Here is a 14,105-nt window from a genome sequence, read left to right as displayed (position 1 = left end):
AGAATCCGTGAAAATGCCTGCAAAAATGTAGTTAAAATAAGGTGTACCGATGGCGAGTTTGTTTAATGAAATCTATGATGCATTTTCCTTTCAAAATAACGCTTCTAGTGCAGTCCATGAATTCCGCTCGAATTAATTCGTGGACCACAAACCTGCTTCGGAGCACCTCTGAAACAACCCCACGCACGAACAGCAACCCCCAACACGGTTGTGCTTCGTGTGAACTTCGGGAGCATCGTGACAAGATAGGTCCGCCGAGACAGTCTCCCGGGCGAGTTTTCCCGCGGCAGCCGTTGAGTACGCATCGTATATTTCGCTTTGGGTTCGCGTTCGGCTTTTGGAAGCGAAAAGGTAGTGAGAGACTGGAGTGTTCGAAGTTGCACCATTACGAATCCGTAAACAATCCACGATCATCATCATCATCATCATCCGAGTCCACCTGGCGAGATTCGAGAGCGATCGGCCAGCGATCGCTTTGGCGGTTGTACAAGTGTCATCCGAAAAGTGAACAAAAAACCTTAAAATTCCTGCATTGTTGTTGGGAGTCAGTGAGTGAGTGAGAGGGAGACAGAGAGAGTGGAAGGAAGCAAGTGTGTGAAGGAGGTAGGTTGTCTGTTGTCGTCGTCGTTGTTGTTGTTGTTGGTGGTGCTCTGGCATGCGGCGTTCGCAGGAGAGATGTTCGCTTATACCTGCTCTATGCTCTGGACCGCTGGAGATGACGATGACGGTTGAGCGTGTGTGCGTGTTAAAGGGTGCGTAAGGTGCGATCGTCATCATCGTCATCGTTTCGTCTCAACGTTCTATCATCGAATTCTCGTCCGGGGCGTTGTTGTGTTTTCGGTTCTGGCAGACCCACGTGAAGATGCACGTACGCCATCGCACATCGCATCGACACCAAACAACATAAATGCGTTGACAACATAAATGTGTTGTCCAGCACGCGGTTAGTAACAGACGGTGACAGTATTTGGGGGAGTTGTGCAACTCGCAAACTCTGTCGTTGTTTGGACTGTGGACTGTTGTTTGGACTGTGGTACAAGTGTGTGTGGTGTGCGGGTGCTGTTCTTGCGAAAGAATTCCAAAAACCATCGTCACGTTGGGGTCACCCCACGTCGTCGTCGTCGTCGTCGTCAGCGGGTGTCGCGCAATCTCTCGGGCGCGCTCGTGGTCGCGCGGTGTTGGTTTGCGTGTGGGAAGCGCGTTCTGGCGGTGCTGTGTAGGAGTGCCAGATTGTATGCGTATGCGTACGCAACGTGCATTGCCACACAGCCCGGGGACGACCCGAATTGACGATTGTGTTGTGTGGATGGAATTGCGTTTGCCTTGCCTTTATTGTTATGATGCTGGTGATGCTGATGTTGATGACGATGATGCTGGCGATGGTGGGCACAAATTGTTGTGCAGATGCAATTGACCAAGAACTCACAACGAAAGTAGTAATTCTCACCGAGTTTCACACTCCGCCCGATTGTCTGTAATGGAGTTGATGATGATGATGATGATGATGATCAGCTGGCAGCAGTTAGGCAACAATGGATTACTACCATGTTGGGACGGTGTACGATGATGGATGAATCATAACTGTTACTTTCAGTACAGTGCCTCATCGAGAGAAGTCTTTTGAAAGGCCTAGAATGATATCATTGTTTGGATCATCCAAGGTCAATCCATTCGTCTTTTGATCGCGGAACCGATGGATTTGATTAACATCCACTTAGCAGGCTCTGCGGACATCCACCCAAAGCCTTTCTTGTCTCCATGAAGAACTCCATGGCAACACGCATTTCTTTAGTCATCTAGTAGACATCGTCAGTTACATTCAGCATTCAGTCGATACGAAACGCTCCTGGTGAACAAGAACCAATTTTTTTCGGATCGTTAGCACCCACTACGGGCCCCTCGTGAACGAATCTTTATTTCGAAACCGTCCTGATGAATTCTCTTCCCTCTTCTAGAGCACACCTGAAGTGTCCAAGTGGCGCACGTGCATCGTGAATTCGCGTGTGTTCCAAGTGTCCCTCTACAGTGTCCCCCACGTGTCAGTGATCGTAGTGTTTCTCTCAAACAACACAAAGCATATTAAGCAATAGAGCAGCAAGCAGAGTTTGCCGTTTGTTGGTTTGTTGAACAGAAGCAACGCGCGACAACCAACGTTTCCCCGTGGCCATCAGTGAGGAGCTCGTTGAAAAGTGTCTGTTGATAGCGAAAGTGCGTCAGAGCCCTCAACGCTCCGGCCACACCTCGGGCGTACACGGTCATGATGTGCATCCATTTTGCATAATTTGGCCCTGTGCCACGGTAGAGAGAGAGAGAGTGTCTTTGTGTGTGAAGTGTTTTCCTGTTTGGGCCGCCGTCTCTAGGGTCCTTCCCTTCAAAACAAAATCCGCACCCAATCCAAGGAGGATGGTGATGTTGCCCCCGTGCATCGTGCATCGCGCATGAGCGCATTATTGTCTCGCGAGATCACAGCAACCCATCCCGTCTTTATTGCGCTCAATTGGAAAATCGTTTTGTGTCCGGCAAACTCGGCAAAGACCCCGACCGCGCGCTTCTTCGGTGTGATCCGGTTGTTCTGCGAGTGTGGCCAATCAGGCAGTGCGAATGCCACGGTGACGGTGCATTAGAGTTGTGCGTGCCGGCGTGTGTTTGAGTGTTTCGAAGCGAAGAAAAAGTAGAAGAAGCCGCAGAAGCTCGAAGCTGACCAGTGCAGGGTCAGCAGCAGGAGCAGCAGCCCCCCGAAAACCGAAAGAAACATGGGTACCCGCAATATCGAGTGTCGTAAATTTTCGCCGAATATCTTCAACAAGAGCAAATGCACGCACTGTTTCCGGCAGCGCGAGGAGCACAGTGCCGCGGCCCTGGAATGCAATCGGGTGAGTTCTCTGTCTCTGCCTCTGTCTCGGTCACTAAAACTTTTATTTTGTCATTCCGCCCCTCGACTCACCACGGCGCACGGACGGCGTATTTTGTTTGCCAAACTCTTAAATTTGTCGCTTCGTCTTTTGCCTTCTTTCCCCTCCTTGGAGCAACCTCTATCAGAGGGCTTCTGTGTGGTGCCCAGAGACCGATCTCACGTGGGCTGCACTAAAAAAAACCGATCGACCAATCGTTCGATACCCTTAGCTGCTGCTGCTGCTGCGGTTGCAAGTGTTCTGATTCTGGCTTTTTTCTGCCTGTTGTTGTCTTTAATCGCACCTTATTGCCGCCCACTTTTCGTTGCCCAACATTCGGATCTGGCTCCGATTGTGCAGCTGCAACCGAAATGCAAATGCAGAACTCGCTTTTTTGTGCTTTTGGTTTCCCTTTTAGCCGACCTGGCGACCTGTGGTGGTGTTTAATACCTTCTGCAGAAGGTTCTTTGCAAATATCTGACCGGAATGCCATACAGTCTGCATCGTTCGGCACCATACAGCAGAATGGTGATTCACATTTCACGTAACCAGCGCACATGCGAGGACGCACATTGATTAGCGTGGCTTATCGTGAGACGACGTGGAATTGGCCATCAAACATGGTTTTGTGCTTCTTATTAGCCTTGATATAAACTGGGTCTTGACTTGATAAGCGACTCACGCGAGCGAGTCAGCTGGGGCACGTAATTTATGGCATCACCCTGAAGGACTCGTCACCACCGATTGCTGATTAATCACTTGGCCATTTAATTGGTTTTCGGGTGGGTAATAGGATGCCACTTTGGTGCGTTAACGATGTGACTGGCTCATGCTGAGTGCATGAATTTGTGGAGCACAAATTTCGTCATTTCGGAATGCGTGCCAGACCATGCGCTCTACATCTTGGCTTATTGAGCGCTAACGACAGTGCCGTATGTGTGCTGCTGCTGCTGCTGCAACATACTTTATGCTGCTGCCAATGGATTGGACGTGTTGGAGCGAGAGAGTGAGTTGGAGACATGCCTGCGAATCGATTCGTATCGGAGGACGGAGACACAACGAGCTGACCAGCGGTCTGTGCTCGAGATTGCTTTCTGGTTCTCTGGTACTCTGGTACAGCGAACTGAATCGTGGAAAATGTTCGCATAAAACACACGTGAGCGACGGCGACGCGCCCTTCGCAATTTTCCCTTGGCGACGAAAGAATGCAGCAGCAGCTCCTCCGCCTCTTCCACTGTCTCTCTTCGTCCCTCGTGACCAGTCGACCGCAACAGACAGATTGCCGATCGGTGGTCGCGACTTACTGACCGATCTTTGGGTGCCATACCCCAATGGCCTTACTACTGCTGCTGCCCGGCTGGCCGGCTGCCTACCAGCCATGTCTCCAGCATAAGCAACGGATGTGGATCATGAGGGAAGGGTCAAAAGGTTGGCGATTGCATCGCGCGGCCTCGGCCCGGCCTGGCGCGACAAGCGAGACCGGGACTGCAAACCGAAGCGGTTGGTCAGCGCGTTGCGGCGAACGCGTTCTGGTGGTGGAGCAGAGTACACGATGGTCAGGGCCATTTTGGGGGACCGCTTCGGGGGCCTGGTGACCTCGCCGGGCCAGGAGAGGCCAGCAAGTCAAGCCGAAGGAACAACAACCGAACAGAAAAGAAGAACGGGACCGGGCGAGGGGCACCAGCAGCATGTGAAGTGGGGGGGAGCAGTACTCTGAGATCGTCGTGGATCGCCGCTTGAAGCATGTTCCTTCGTCTCTCAAGTATGCCAGCCAGCCACAGACCACTTCAGATTGAACTTTGGCGAAGCGCGAACGAAAACAACGGCTTCCTTGAGTTGGCAGGACAGCCATGGGAGGAGAAGGTGGCGTTGGGGACTGGTGGAGACGTCCTCGTCCTCCTGGGGGTCTCCGCGAACGTCTGCGCAATACGCAACGGTGGTTCACGCACTGGAGAGCCGAAAGAGAGCGAGAGAGAAAGAAGAAGGAGGCAGGTGAAGTGAGGACAATTTTTTGGGCCAGAAGCACTCGGTTCGCCTCCCCATCATCATCAGCATCAGCATCAGCATCATCATCGTGATGTTGGAGAGCCCATCGTGCAGCATAATTTATGCAAAAAAGGCTGGCAAGCAGCCTGCCCGTGGAACGGAACGCGCGAACGCCGGACGAGGCGAAGCTCGTTGACCGCAACAAATCGGCAGAAGACTTTTCGAGTTTTTGGAAGTTGTTGAGCAGCTGCTGCCGGTGCTGCTGGTGCTGCTGGTGATATGCTACGATCTGGTGAAGGACTGTCGGGCTCGACATCTTGTTGTCGATGCTTAAACGCCATCCTCTAGAGATACTTTCCTTCGGGAGCGCTTGCGGTATCGTTTCGAGCTGGAGTCAGTGTTTTCGTTGTCACTCCTCAGAGGCTGGACTGAAGTTTGTATTCCCATTCCAACTTGCACTCGAGCACCTACTCATCATTTGACTTGGTCCATATTTTTAGATAGGTTTCGCTGAAGGAATTGTTTGTTTTTTGGGGAACGTTTTAAAAGGCGCCTAAGTCTAGACTCCAAGTAGGAAGTCGGTTGGAATCGTATATTTAATTCGTTTAATAATCTGGATTCGTTTTCAGACTGCCTCGCTCCAGCTATCTCGCTTTCTATAACCACCTCCCCCATTCGAGGAGAAAGGTCGGACATTCCCGAAAGATAGCGAAACTGCGCATCTGGAGACGTATCAAAAGTGCTAGGTGTGTGTGGCCTCTCCTAGTAGGTCCCTCCTTCCGGTGACCTCAAAGCCCACAAAAAAGCCCAAGCCGAATGATGGCGCTCCATCCAAAATGCTTATCTGCGCACGCGGCTTAGCGTCGGAATCGAATGTAGGTCTCGCGGGATCGCGAACCAATAATCGCGTTGACCCCCGGGACGTGCGGTGGTCCAACGGCGAGACACCGGCCCAACCGGCAACCCGTATGGCACCGAATTCCCATTTCTCACTGGCCTGGCCTGGCCTGGCCTGACCGTTGATCGCCATCACCACACCGTACTCAACCGGAAGCGTCTAATAACAGTGATCGTGGCGTCACGCATCGCATGTGCATTTATCACGGGAAAAATGGCGCTCCTGGCCAGACGTGTCGTCGAGCGATTCTAGGCCAGCGGTTCTTGGAGTGGTCCGCTAGCCAGCCCGCCGTTTTCGTAATGAAATCGAATGAACTTGAGATCCGGCCAGGCCGGGAGGAGAGACACCGGGCACAGGTTGGCGCACGGCCACCACGGCCGTCCATCCGTTCACGGTCGAGGCTGCTGCATCATCCTCCTCCCTCTCTCCCTCTCTCTCTTGGAGGTCCATCGCGTCGGCCAGGCTGAAAGTGCTGTTATTAGCCATTTCCTCTCTCTTGCGCGTTTATCCACTAGCGGTGGTCGACGACAAAATTGAGGCTCCGATCGTGGCCGCCAGCATAAGCAGGGACTGAACACGTGCTCTCCCTCCCTCCCGCCAGAGAAGGTCCAAAACGATGCCTCACGCATCACGCATATGGCATTCCAGTGTGCGCGCTGCGCGGTCCGGTAATGGTTAAATTGTTTCGACATTCGGAGTGGAGTTCGCTGACTTCGGGCGAGGGCTGCGCCGTACGCGTATCGATCTCGCTAAACCTATTGCCTCAAGCGACCTCAAGATACGTCTGGTTCGTTGCTTTTTCTTCACTCTCGAACAGCCCAGACCACCACAGAGCAGGACCTTCTGGAGTCTGGCGTCCAGATTGGTTCTTTGGGCCACCAACCGTCCTGTGCCCGGTTGCCGTCTGGTTCTCACCGATGAACGGTTCCACTTCTAAGCGCCAACGCCAGCAGCCACCTCATTGCTGTGAGCAAATGTTTGCTGATTAAGTGCCTTGTAGTTGAAGAAAAACCGAAAAACAGAGATCGAAAGAGAGAGAGAGAGCGAGAGACTAAAACAAACCACTTTGGCGGCGTTTTTGGTGTGCAACGGAGCACTCGTTCCAGGCTCAGTTCGTTCGCTGCCTCAACGAGTCAACGCTTCACGCCAGACGAGGGGAATCGACTCGCGAAACGGAATCGAAACCCCTCGTTTCAGCAGCTGTTAATTTTTCAATTTCACAAACTTCTTGTCTTCGATCGGATCGGAGGGCCTCGTTGTGCTCCGAGATGTTGAAGAACCCCCTCCTGAGAGCTGGTGGTGCGTTGTCTGACGTCCGTTTTCCGTTGGCGCTGGCTTCTCAACCTCTTCTTCCGTCCGTCCGTCAGTCCGTCCGTTTGTTTCAAGGGCTTCCGATCGCATAATAGGTGGCCATTGCGCTCCTTGGTGATGTGTACGAGGTGCGTCTTCAAACGATCGAACTGCTGCTCTCCCTCTCTCCCCACTTTTCCACTGGAACTCTCGTAACCCCTCGGGGATCTATTCCGAGCGGTCCGGTCAAACGAATTGCCGCCGCCATTCCGTTTTTTTTTTTACGGAAATTGAAGGAAGTGACAAGCCTCCTGGCTGCTCCGGGTCCATGGGCCCGCGCGATGCGCAAAAGTGACCGCATTGGAATGCGCGTGGTGCCCGTTGGCATCACTGCGGACCTCAGCGCTTGTTTCACTTTCATTGCGCGCGCGCGCACGCGCTCCAACATATTTCGCAAAACTGCGGGTTGGTCGGACAGCCGCTGGCAACTCTTTCTAATTATTGGCAGCGTGCCCGGCCGGTGGCCGCGGCATTCCTTTGGGGCCAGATGCCGCCGCTGGCCAGCGACCGGGGGAGGGGGGTATGTTACCTATTTTTTTTTTGCAGTAGAAAGTGCGATGACGGCGGCGACGACGTCATGGCAGTGAAATTGATTACTTTCGCTCATCTCGTCTTTTGAGGGGGGTTTGTGAGAAGTGCTCGCTCTGATGGTCTGACGACGTTGACCCTCCAAGGAGCACCGGACTCGCCGCTGGCACTGGCCTGGCTTCCGGTGGAAGTTCTGAGACGTTGCGTGCGCCGCTTAGAGTTAGAGCGGCAAGCGATTTGAGCGTTTGTCAGACCGAGTTTGGTCCGCTAAGGGGCTAATTTCATTATTGGATAATCGTTGACCACTTAGTGGAGGACCTGGAGGTGCTTGTGGTGGCAATAGAGAGCGGAAATGTCGAGGAAGGATATCCTCTGCGCGCACTGCACGAGCGAACGCGGTTCTATTAACCTCATTGGCCGCGGCCATTGCACGCACGTCGTGCATGACCGTGCGTGCTCCAAAATGGGGGCCAAACCGTGCGTCACAACCGTGCGTCGTGTCCGTTCACACATCATCATCAGCCTCCCGGGTGCCCGGGGGGTGCAATGAACTGCAGCACCAACAGCCACGGCAACAGCAACAGCTGTGCGGAAAAGGGAAAGGTCTCACTCCGCCAAAGCAGCGCGCGATCGCGATCCTCATCATCATCATCACCATCATCATGCTCGTCATGATCAGCGTCTTACGCGTGGCAATTCCAGCGCCACCATCACCGTCGTGGAAGTGGAATGTGATTGTTCTTCAAACGGCGCGCGCAACACGCGTGAACCGACGATGACGCCGCGGACGACGACGACGACGACGACGTCGATGATGGCTTTTTGATGGAGGCTTTTTTTGTCTCTTTTCGCGCCCTCTCCTCCCTCTCCCACTGGTCTGCCTCTCTCTATTAGTTGACGTTCGATTTCTTTTCCTTCAACGACGACACAGCGATGGCGGTGGCGGCGGCGGCCTTCTTTTTCGTTTAGTTTCAGTTCAACACATTTCTGTAGAAAGAGAAAGTTTTGGGACCATGGCAGGGAAGCGCCGAAAGGCCGAAAGGGGAACCAAAGGGGGTGGGTTCCTGGTGCGGGGGGGGGGGGGAGAGATAACGCGTAACGCACACGTATGGAGCATGAGTAATTGCCGACCGAGGTGTTCCTCGATGGACGTCGTTGGATGACAATCGAGTTAAGAATTTTTATTACTTCATCGTGCGGTCATTGCTCGCGGTCACCATCACCGGCGTTCACCGATCCGTTGGGGTCTTTAATCTCTTTAAAGCACATGCCGAAGGGGGCGTCGTATGTTGTGTGTGCCTTCTGGGTGGGGGGGAGACGCAACACCATGCGGGAGAAAGTGCTCACAAGTGTGTGGCCTAGGATAGGGAGAAGGAGGACCCAGGTTTCGAAAGAAAGAAAACCGGAAACAACACCCCATGTCGGAGTGTGCGTGACTGTCCATAATTTGGGGTTTTGGAATTTTAAATTTTTATGTAAAAAGTTATCCAAAATTCTGTTTCAAGTCGTGGAGTCCCCCGGTCCAAAGGTTCAACCAAACGTGAAGAGTAGGAAGCAGTGGCCGCGTGCTGCTCGTGCTCGTGACCTTAGGATTCCAGCGCTTGGAGGAAACGCTTGAAGCACCGTCGGTCGGTTATTTAATTAGTCTTATCTTGTGGTGTCTCTGGTCAAACGTTAATCCTTATCTACCGCCAATAGGAGAGGGAGAGGCCAGTGTGAAGGAGGAAGTATCGTTAGCGTTTGAAGAGCAGCCACAAGCCGGTCACAGGGTGTGGTGGCCGTTTGTTTGCTGCACGATGCGTACGATGATGTCTCTGTTGACTCCCATTCTTGAGTTGGTTCCGCTCTTCCCCCGAAAGGCCGCCCGCTAGTGACCGTTAACGATCCTCACTTTTCCGTTCCGACGCGTTCACGTTCGAAATGGAAACAATGGCCGCGCGCGCGCTAGCTCGCGTCACTATCAACTCCGGGGGTTTGTGGCCGGGGAGAACCACGGCCTTCAGGCGTTCGGAACAACGGAACACTACGGTGCTAAAGGGCACCGATAGGGCTTCCGTAGGGTGTGGAGTAGGTGTCGTGGCACAGCGCCAACTGGCACCAAAGCCTGTTCGCCTTTGACGACAAAGGAATGGGTGTGTGCGCAACGTACGGCTTGCGATGCGAAGGTTGTCGCGATAAACGCTACCAAAGGTTACGTGCCGTTCGAGGTGTGCTCTTTCCGCCACCGGGGGGGGGGGGGGGGGGGGGGTTTGTTTTCATTTATTTTTAAAACTACTCAAGGGACTAGTGCCTTGACGCTGGTGCAGTTCCAGTGACTGAATGATGGAATTCGATTCGATCGATCGGTATTAGCTTGAGTTTTGATCGAAGTATGCTATTTTCTTATGCTTTAAAGAGTTTTTTCTTAATTAGCCTTAACATGGAAAAACAAACCACAACCATGTATGAACACAAACTGTTTCGATCAACATTTGATGACGCATTCTGTACGTTTGTTGCGAAAAGGGTTGACATCACTGCGCTCCTCTGATCAGCTTGTGGATCGATCGCCAGCAACAACAACAGCAACAGCGAATGTCATCCGTTGGCTCTCGGTTTTAGCTTTGGCTTCCCGGATTCCACTTCGGTTCGTTCGCCGGTACGCAGCCGACAGCCAAATGATAATAAATCGTCCTCACTTCACACCTGATCATGTGCCCTTTCGGTGGCAGAATGTGGCAGTGTAGCGGCCCATCAGCCACGTCGCGACCGCAGGAGAAGAGGAACCTGGTTCTGGGTCTGCCTCTTGCGAGATCTCGAGACTCGCGACAACCACGACCACGATGACGACGACGACGACGTGTGCTTATGATGAAATAGGATACTTTGTGGCTTCCTTAATGTCGTGCCACCATTTTTCCCCCGGGGGGGAGGGGCACTGGAAGCCCCGCGAACTGCTGGTGGCTGCCATTGCAATGACTTTTCGCACTTCATCTTTGCATCGATAGCACGATGAGAGAGGTGCTGCAGGTTCTGCAGGCTACAGGGCTACCTGCTGGGGCTTCGCGGATCGACGACACCGCTGATCGAGGCGTCATCATCATCATCGTCGTCGTCGTCGTCGTCGAGTGGTTTTGCAGAGTAACACTAAACCAGATTAGCTGCCGCTGATACTGTTGTACACCAACCGAGAGAGAGAGAGAGAGAGAGAGAGAGAGAGAAAGAGATGTAGACGGCCACTGGAGACTGGAGATGCTCGTATGATCCTGGAGCTCGGGACCTGCTGCAGGATGGAATGTGGTTCTGAGCATGCTTGCAATGCGATGCGGTTTCACACCAGCACTCATCCGGCACTACTCGTGTATTGAGGCGCTTTGTCGTGGTTCCTCTCTTGTGCTGTGTCCACTCGCCGGTGCTATTCGCCGGTGTCGTGGCGAAAACATGGCGAAGAGACAAATGAATGTGCACAAATGTGAACAACAATTGTCGATAATCATCCTCACAGCTAGCCCGGCAAGGTGGGTTGGTGGAGCCCAGACCCTCCCGGTGGACCTGGATTAAGCTCCGAGGGCCGGTGACGCAGAAAGCTTCCCCTTTCCCGTGATGGTGGTGAGAAAAAAGTGGGTGGCACTGCCGGTAGTAGTAGGAGGAGGAGGAGGAGGAGTAGAAGAGCAAGCACAAGGAGAAGAAGAAGGCGCCAACGGAGTCAGGGGCGCTTACCACGCGCGCGCGCGCGCTCGATGCGCTGCGATGCGCTGTGCTGTGATTGCCGTTGCGTTTGCCACGAGACCGCGACTGCGACCGCGACGACTGCCATTGTGCGAGATGAACACCTTACACCCCGGCGACAGAGGAAGTGCGAGGACTGGCGAGGTGGAATCGTGGAAATTTGTTGAAGATTAATCATCTTTCACATACAACTCTCTTTGCGCGCCCGTGGTTTTGTCCCCTCGAGTCGGTCGGCCGGCTGGCTGGGCTTTTGCCCGTCTTTCTTCGCGCGTTTTCTGCGAGCATCGAGCGAGCATTGTGCTTCTTGGTGTAAGGAGGAGAAAGATGCAGTGTAAGGAAGAGCTCTTCTTCGCCAGATGAAGGAAAAGAGTCCAGAGTGTAGTGTGTGGTGATGTCGCGGTCGCGTTCCAATTGCAATACTCCCTCTCTCTTTCTTTCTCTCTCTGTTGGGCACTCGCTTTTCTGTTACATGTGTTCAGGGGACCCGCAGCTCGGTAGTAACCTCCCCTCCAACCCCTTCTTCTCCCATAATATGCACCGGAGAGGTGACGGTGATCTGATGCACCTTGCGCACATCTCCCGGGATGGTTTTGTGTCGATTCGTTCGTTCGATTCGACATGATTGTGTCTATTGTGAGTGAGTGACGGGAGCTTTTGTGGGAGGATTTTCTTCTCCACCCATGGGAGGACTGGAGGCTGCGATGACATTTTATGTTTTTTTTTGCGCTGTGTGCATCGCAACCGCATCATCACCGCTCTGGACGATCTACGCTACGGGGCGAATGTCTCTCGAGAATGCAGTTTTCTTTCGCTTCGCTCGGAAGGTTTTGTTATCTCGCCAGCGAGATGGTAGGAATGTGTGCAAGACAAGACGTTCGTAGCCACCTCTCTGGTACTCTGTGTTAAGTGTTTTCGATTATGTTTTATGTTCGCCTTGATTAGTGCTTTTCACCTTCTGTCTTTCATTCATTCGATGAAAGTAATTGTTCATTTCATTTATAGAAATTGTTCAAAAAATTCATCAAAATTGATACTAATCTCTGCTCAATATGGAAGATGAAGATATAACAGTCCGGTTAAATATTCCCACTCAACACTCGTCAAGAGCGCCCAGATAATAAAGCGACCATCCGGAAGGTGCTGCGCGCACCGCCTATCTAGCACCTTTCATCATCACATGACGTACGCCGGCTGTGGGGCTATCGTCCCGCATGGATCTTTCTTATCTCGGCCCTGACCTCGGTGACACTCGAAATCCTAGCACCGTCATAGTTGTTTGTGATTTATTTCCGCGCAAGAAACGTCGAGGCGTCAAGTCTTAGCGCGCGATGAAGGGCTGCTAGGGTAGAAAGGGTCGCTGGGAGTTTGTGAGTTTGTTTTAATTTATTTATGTCGGCCAGAGGTTTATCAGATTAACGCTTATGCGTGCGATGGTGCGATAAGGAAGGAAGGCAGGTGGTGAAGTGTAGGTCGAGCGCAACTGCGTCACTGATACCATACGCGTCTCCACTTCGTGGCTTTAAAGTGTCAGTTTCATTAGAGAAGCTGAGATCTTGGACGTACGGGCCCGAGCGAAGTGGTCTGGAGAAAGACATCTTTCACTTTCGTTCAACGAACCCCTGGTGCTGGTGCTGTGGCGTGCACCACCACTAATAGGGACCGGAAAATGGTACCGTTTTGTTGCCGTTTTCCTCTCCGTTAACTGTGCGCACGCTCTCGCACTCGCCCGTGGAGAAGGGAAATGCATAAAGCACCAACGCCAGCGCACCGGTGCGTTCGCTTTCGACACTTCCGTTCACATTCAACGCATCGAGCCATCAACCTGCACCGGGCACCCCGACGTAAACCGGTGCTAACAAGACGAATTACAGAAACATTACCACCGATGTACCGACGAGTAATTACTTAACTCTTATTAAGTTTAATACATTTCATTAATAATCTGCAATTATATTGCCCAGATGAACCACGGCGGTGATCGTGGTGTGCTCTGTTGGGTTGGGCTACCACCACCCCCCTTCAATAACACTGAAAAAAAGAGGTGAAACATATGTGAGAGATCTTCACATAAGCAGTGCGTGCGAGTTGAAATTGTAGACGGAAAGGTCGATGTTTATTCCTGGGCCTCGGCTGGGTGCTGCAATTAAATACTTTGGCCAATCGATTGGGCAAGGCCGAAGCATCGCCCAGACCGGGGGCACCAGACCAGACAGAGAGAGAGCTACCGGTAATGGAATCGCTCCTTAATTTTCAATCAAACCTCCAACCAACCAACGCACGATCGAGACCACCAACAGCTGTTCTTACTGTGCTCTTCTCCTCTTCAACCTGTGCTACCACCAATCAACCGTCGGAGGCACCTCTCATCGGACCTCCCCAAAAATGGCTATGAAACATTTATCAATTGCAGCCATCCCTTTGCGGACCGCACCGCGCAGCCCTTGCGCTTTAACTCGATAATAACTTTATTCGAAATCATTTCTCGCTCGTCGCATTTCACTTTACGCAATCGCGCGCGCTCGTGCGCACGCCGGCAATCCGCGTAGGAAGAGGAAGGAAGGCACTGCACGTAATGTAGGAAATGGAACAGCAGCAGAGGCCGCGCGCAGATAAGAGGCCGCCGGTGCTGCTGCTGCAAGCCTGCTGCAGGACGACGAATGTAGCACAGCGAGCGAGCGAGCTTCGCGTCACTCCTGAACATATGTTTCCTGTTGGAGCTCGTGCTCGCGCCCTTCGAAGATGAA

General features: G+C 52.7%; 1 protein-coding gene across 9 annotated transcripts in view; it reads left to right on the top strand.

The window, feature by feature from the left end:
* Positions 1-284: 284 nt before the first annotated feature.
* Positions 285-14,105, top strand: part of LOC126571146 (protein outspread) — a 161,316-nt gene continuing 147,495 nt past the window's right edge. For 8 of the 9 annotated variants that reach the window (XM_050229443.1, XM_050229442.1, XM_050229441.1 and 5 more), the window contains exons 1-2: positions 285-351; positions 1,956-2,873. In XM_050229443.1, coding sequence (XP_050085400.1) covers positions 2,754-2,873 — 120 coding nt within the window. In that variant the 5' untranslated portion in view covers positions 285-351; positions 1,956-2,753. Of the gene's footprint in view, positions 604-1,955; positions 2,874-14,105 lie in introns of all 9 variants that reach the window. The other variant, XM_050229436.1, reaches the window with a different exon arrangement.

The sequence above is a fragment of the Anopheles aquasalis genome, chromosome 2 (assembly GCF_943734665.1).
Source record: "Anopheles aquasalis chromosome 2, idAnoAquaMG_Q_19, whole genome shotgun sequence".
NCBI classification, from domain to species: Eukaryota; Metazoa; Arthropoda; class Insecta; order Diptera; family Culicidae; genus Anopheles; species Anopheles aquasalis.
The sequence above is the reverse complement of the archived record's forward strand: the minus strand, read 5'-3'. Positions and strand labels throughout refer to the sequence as shown.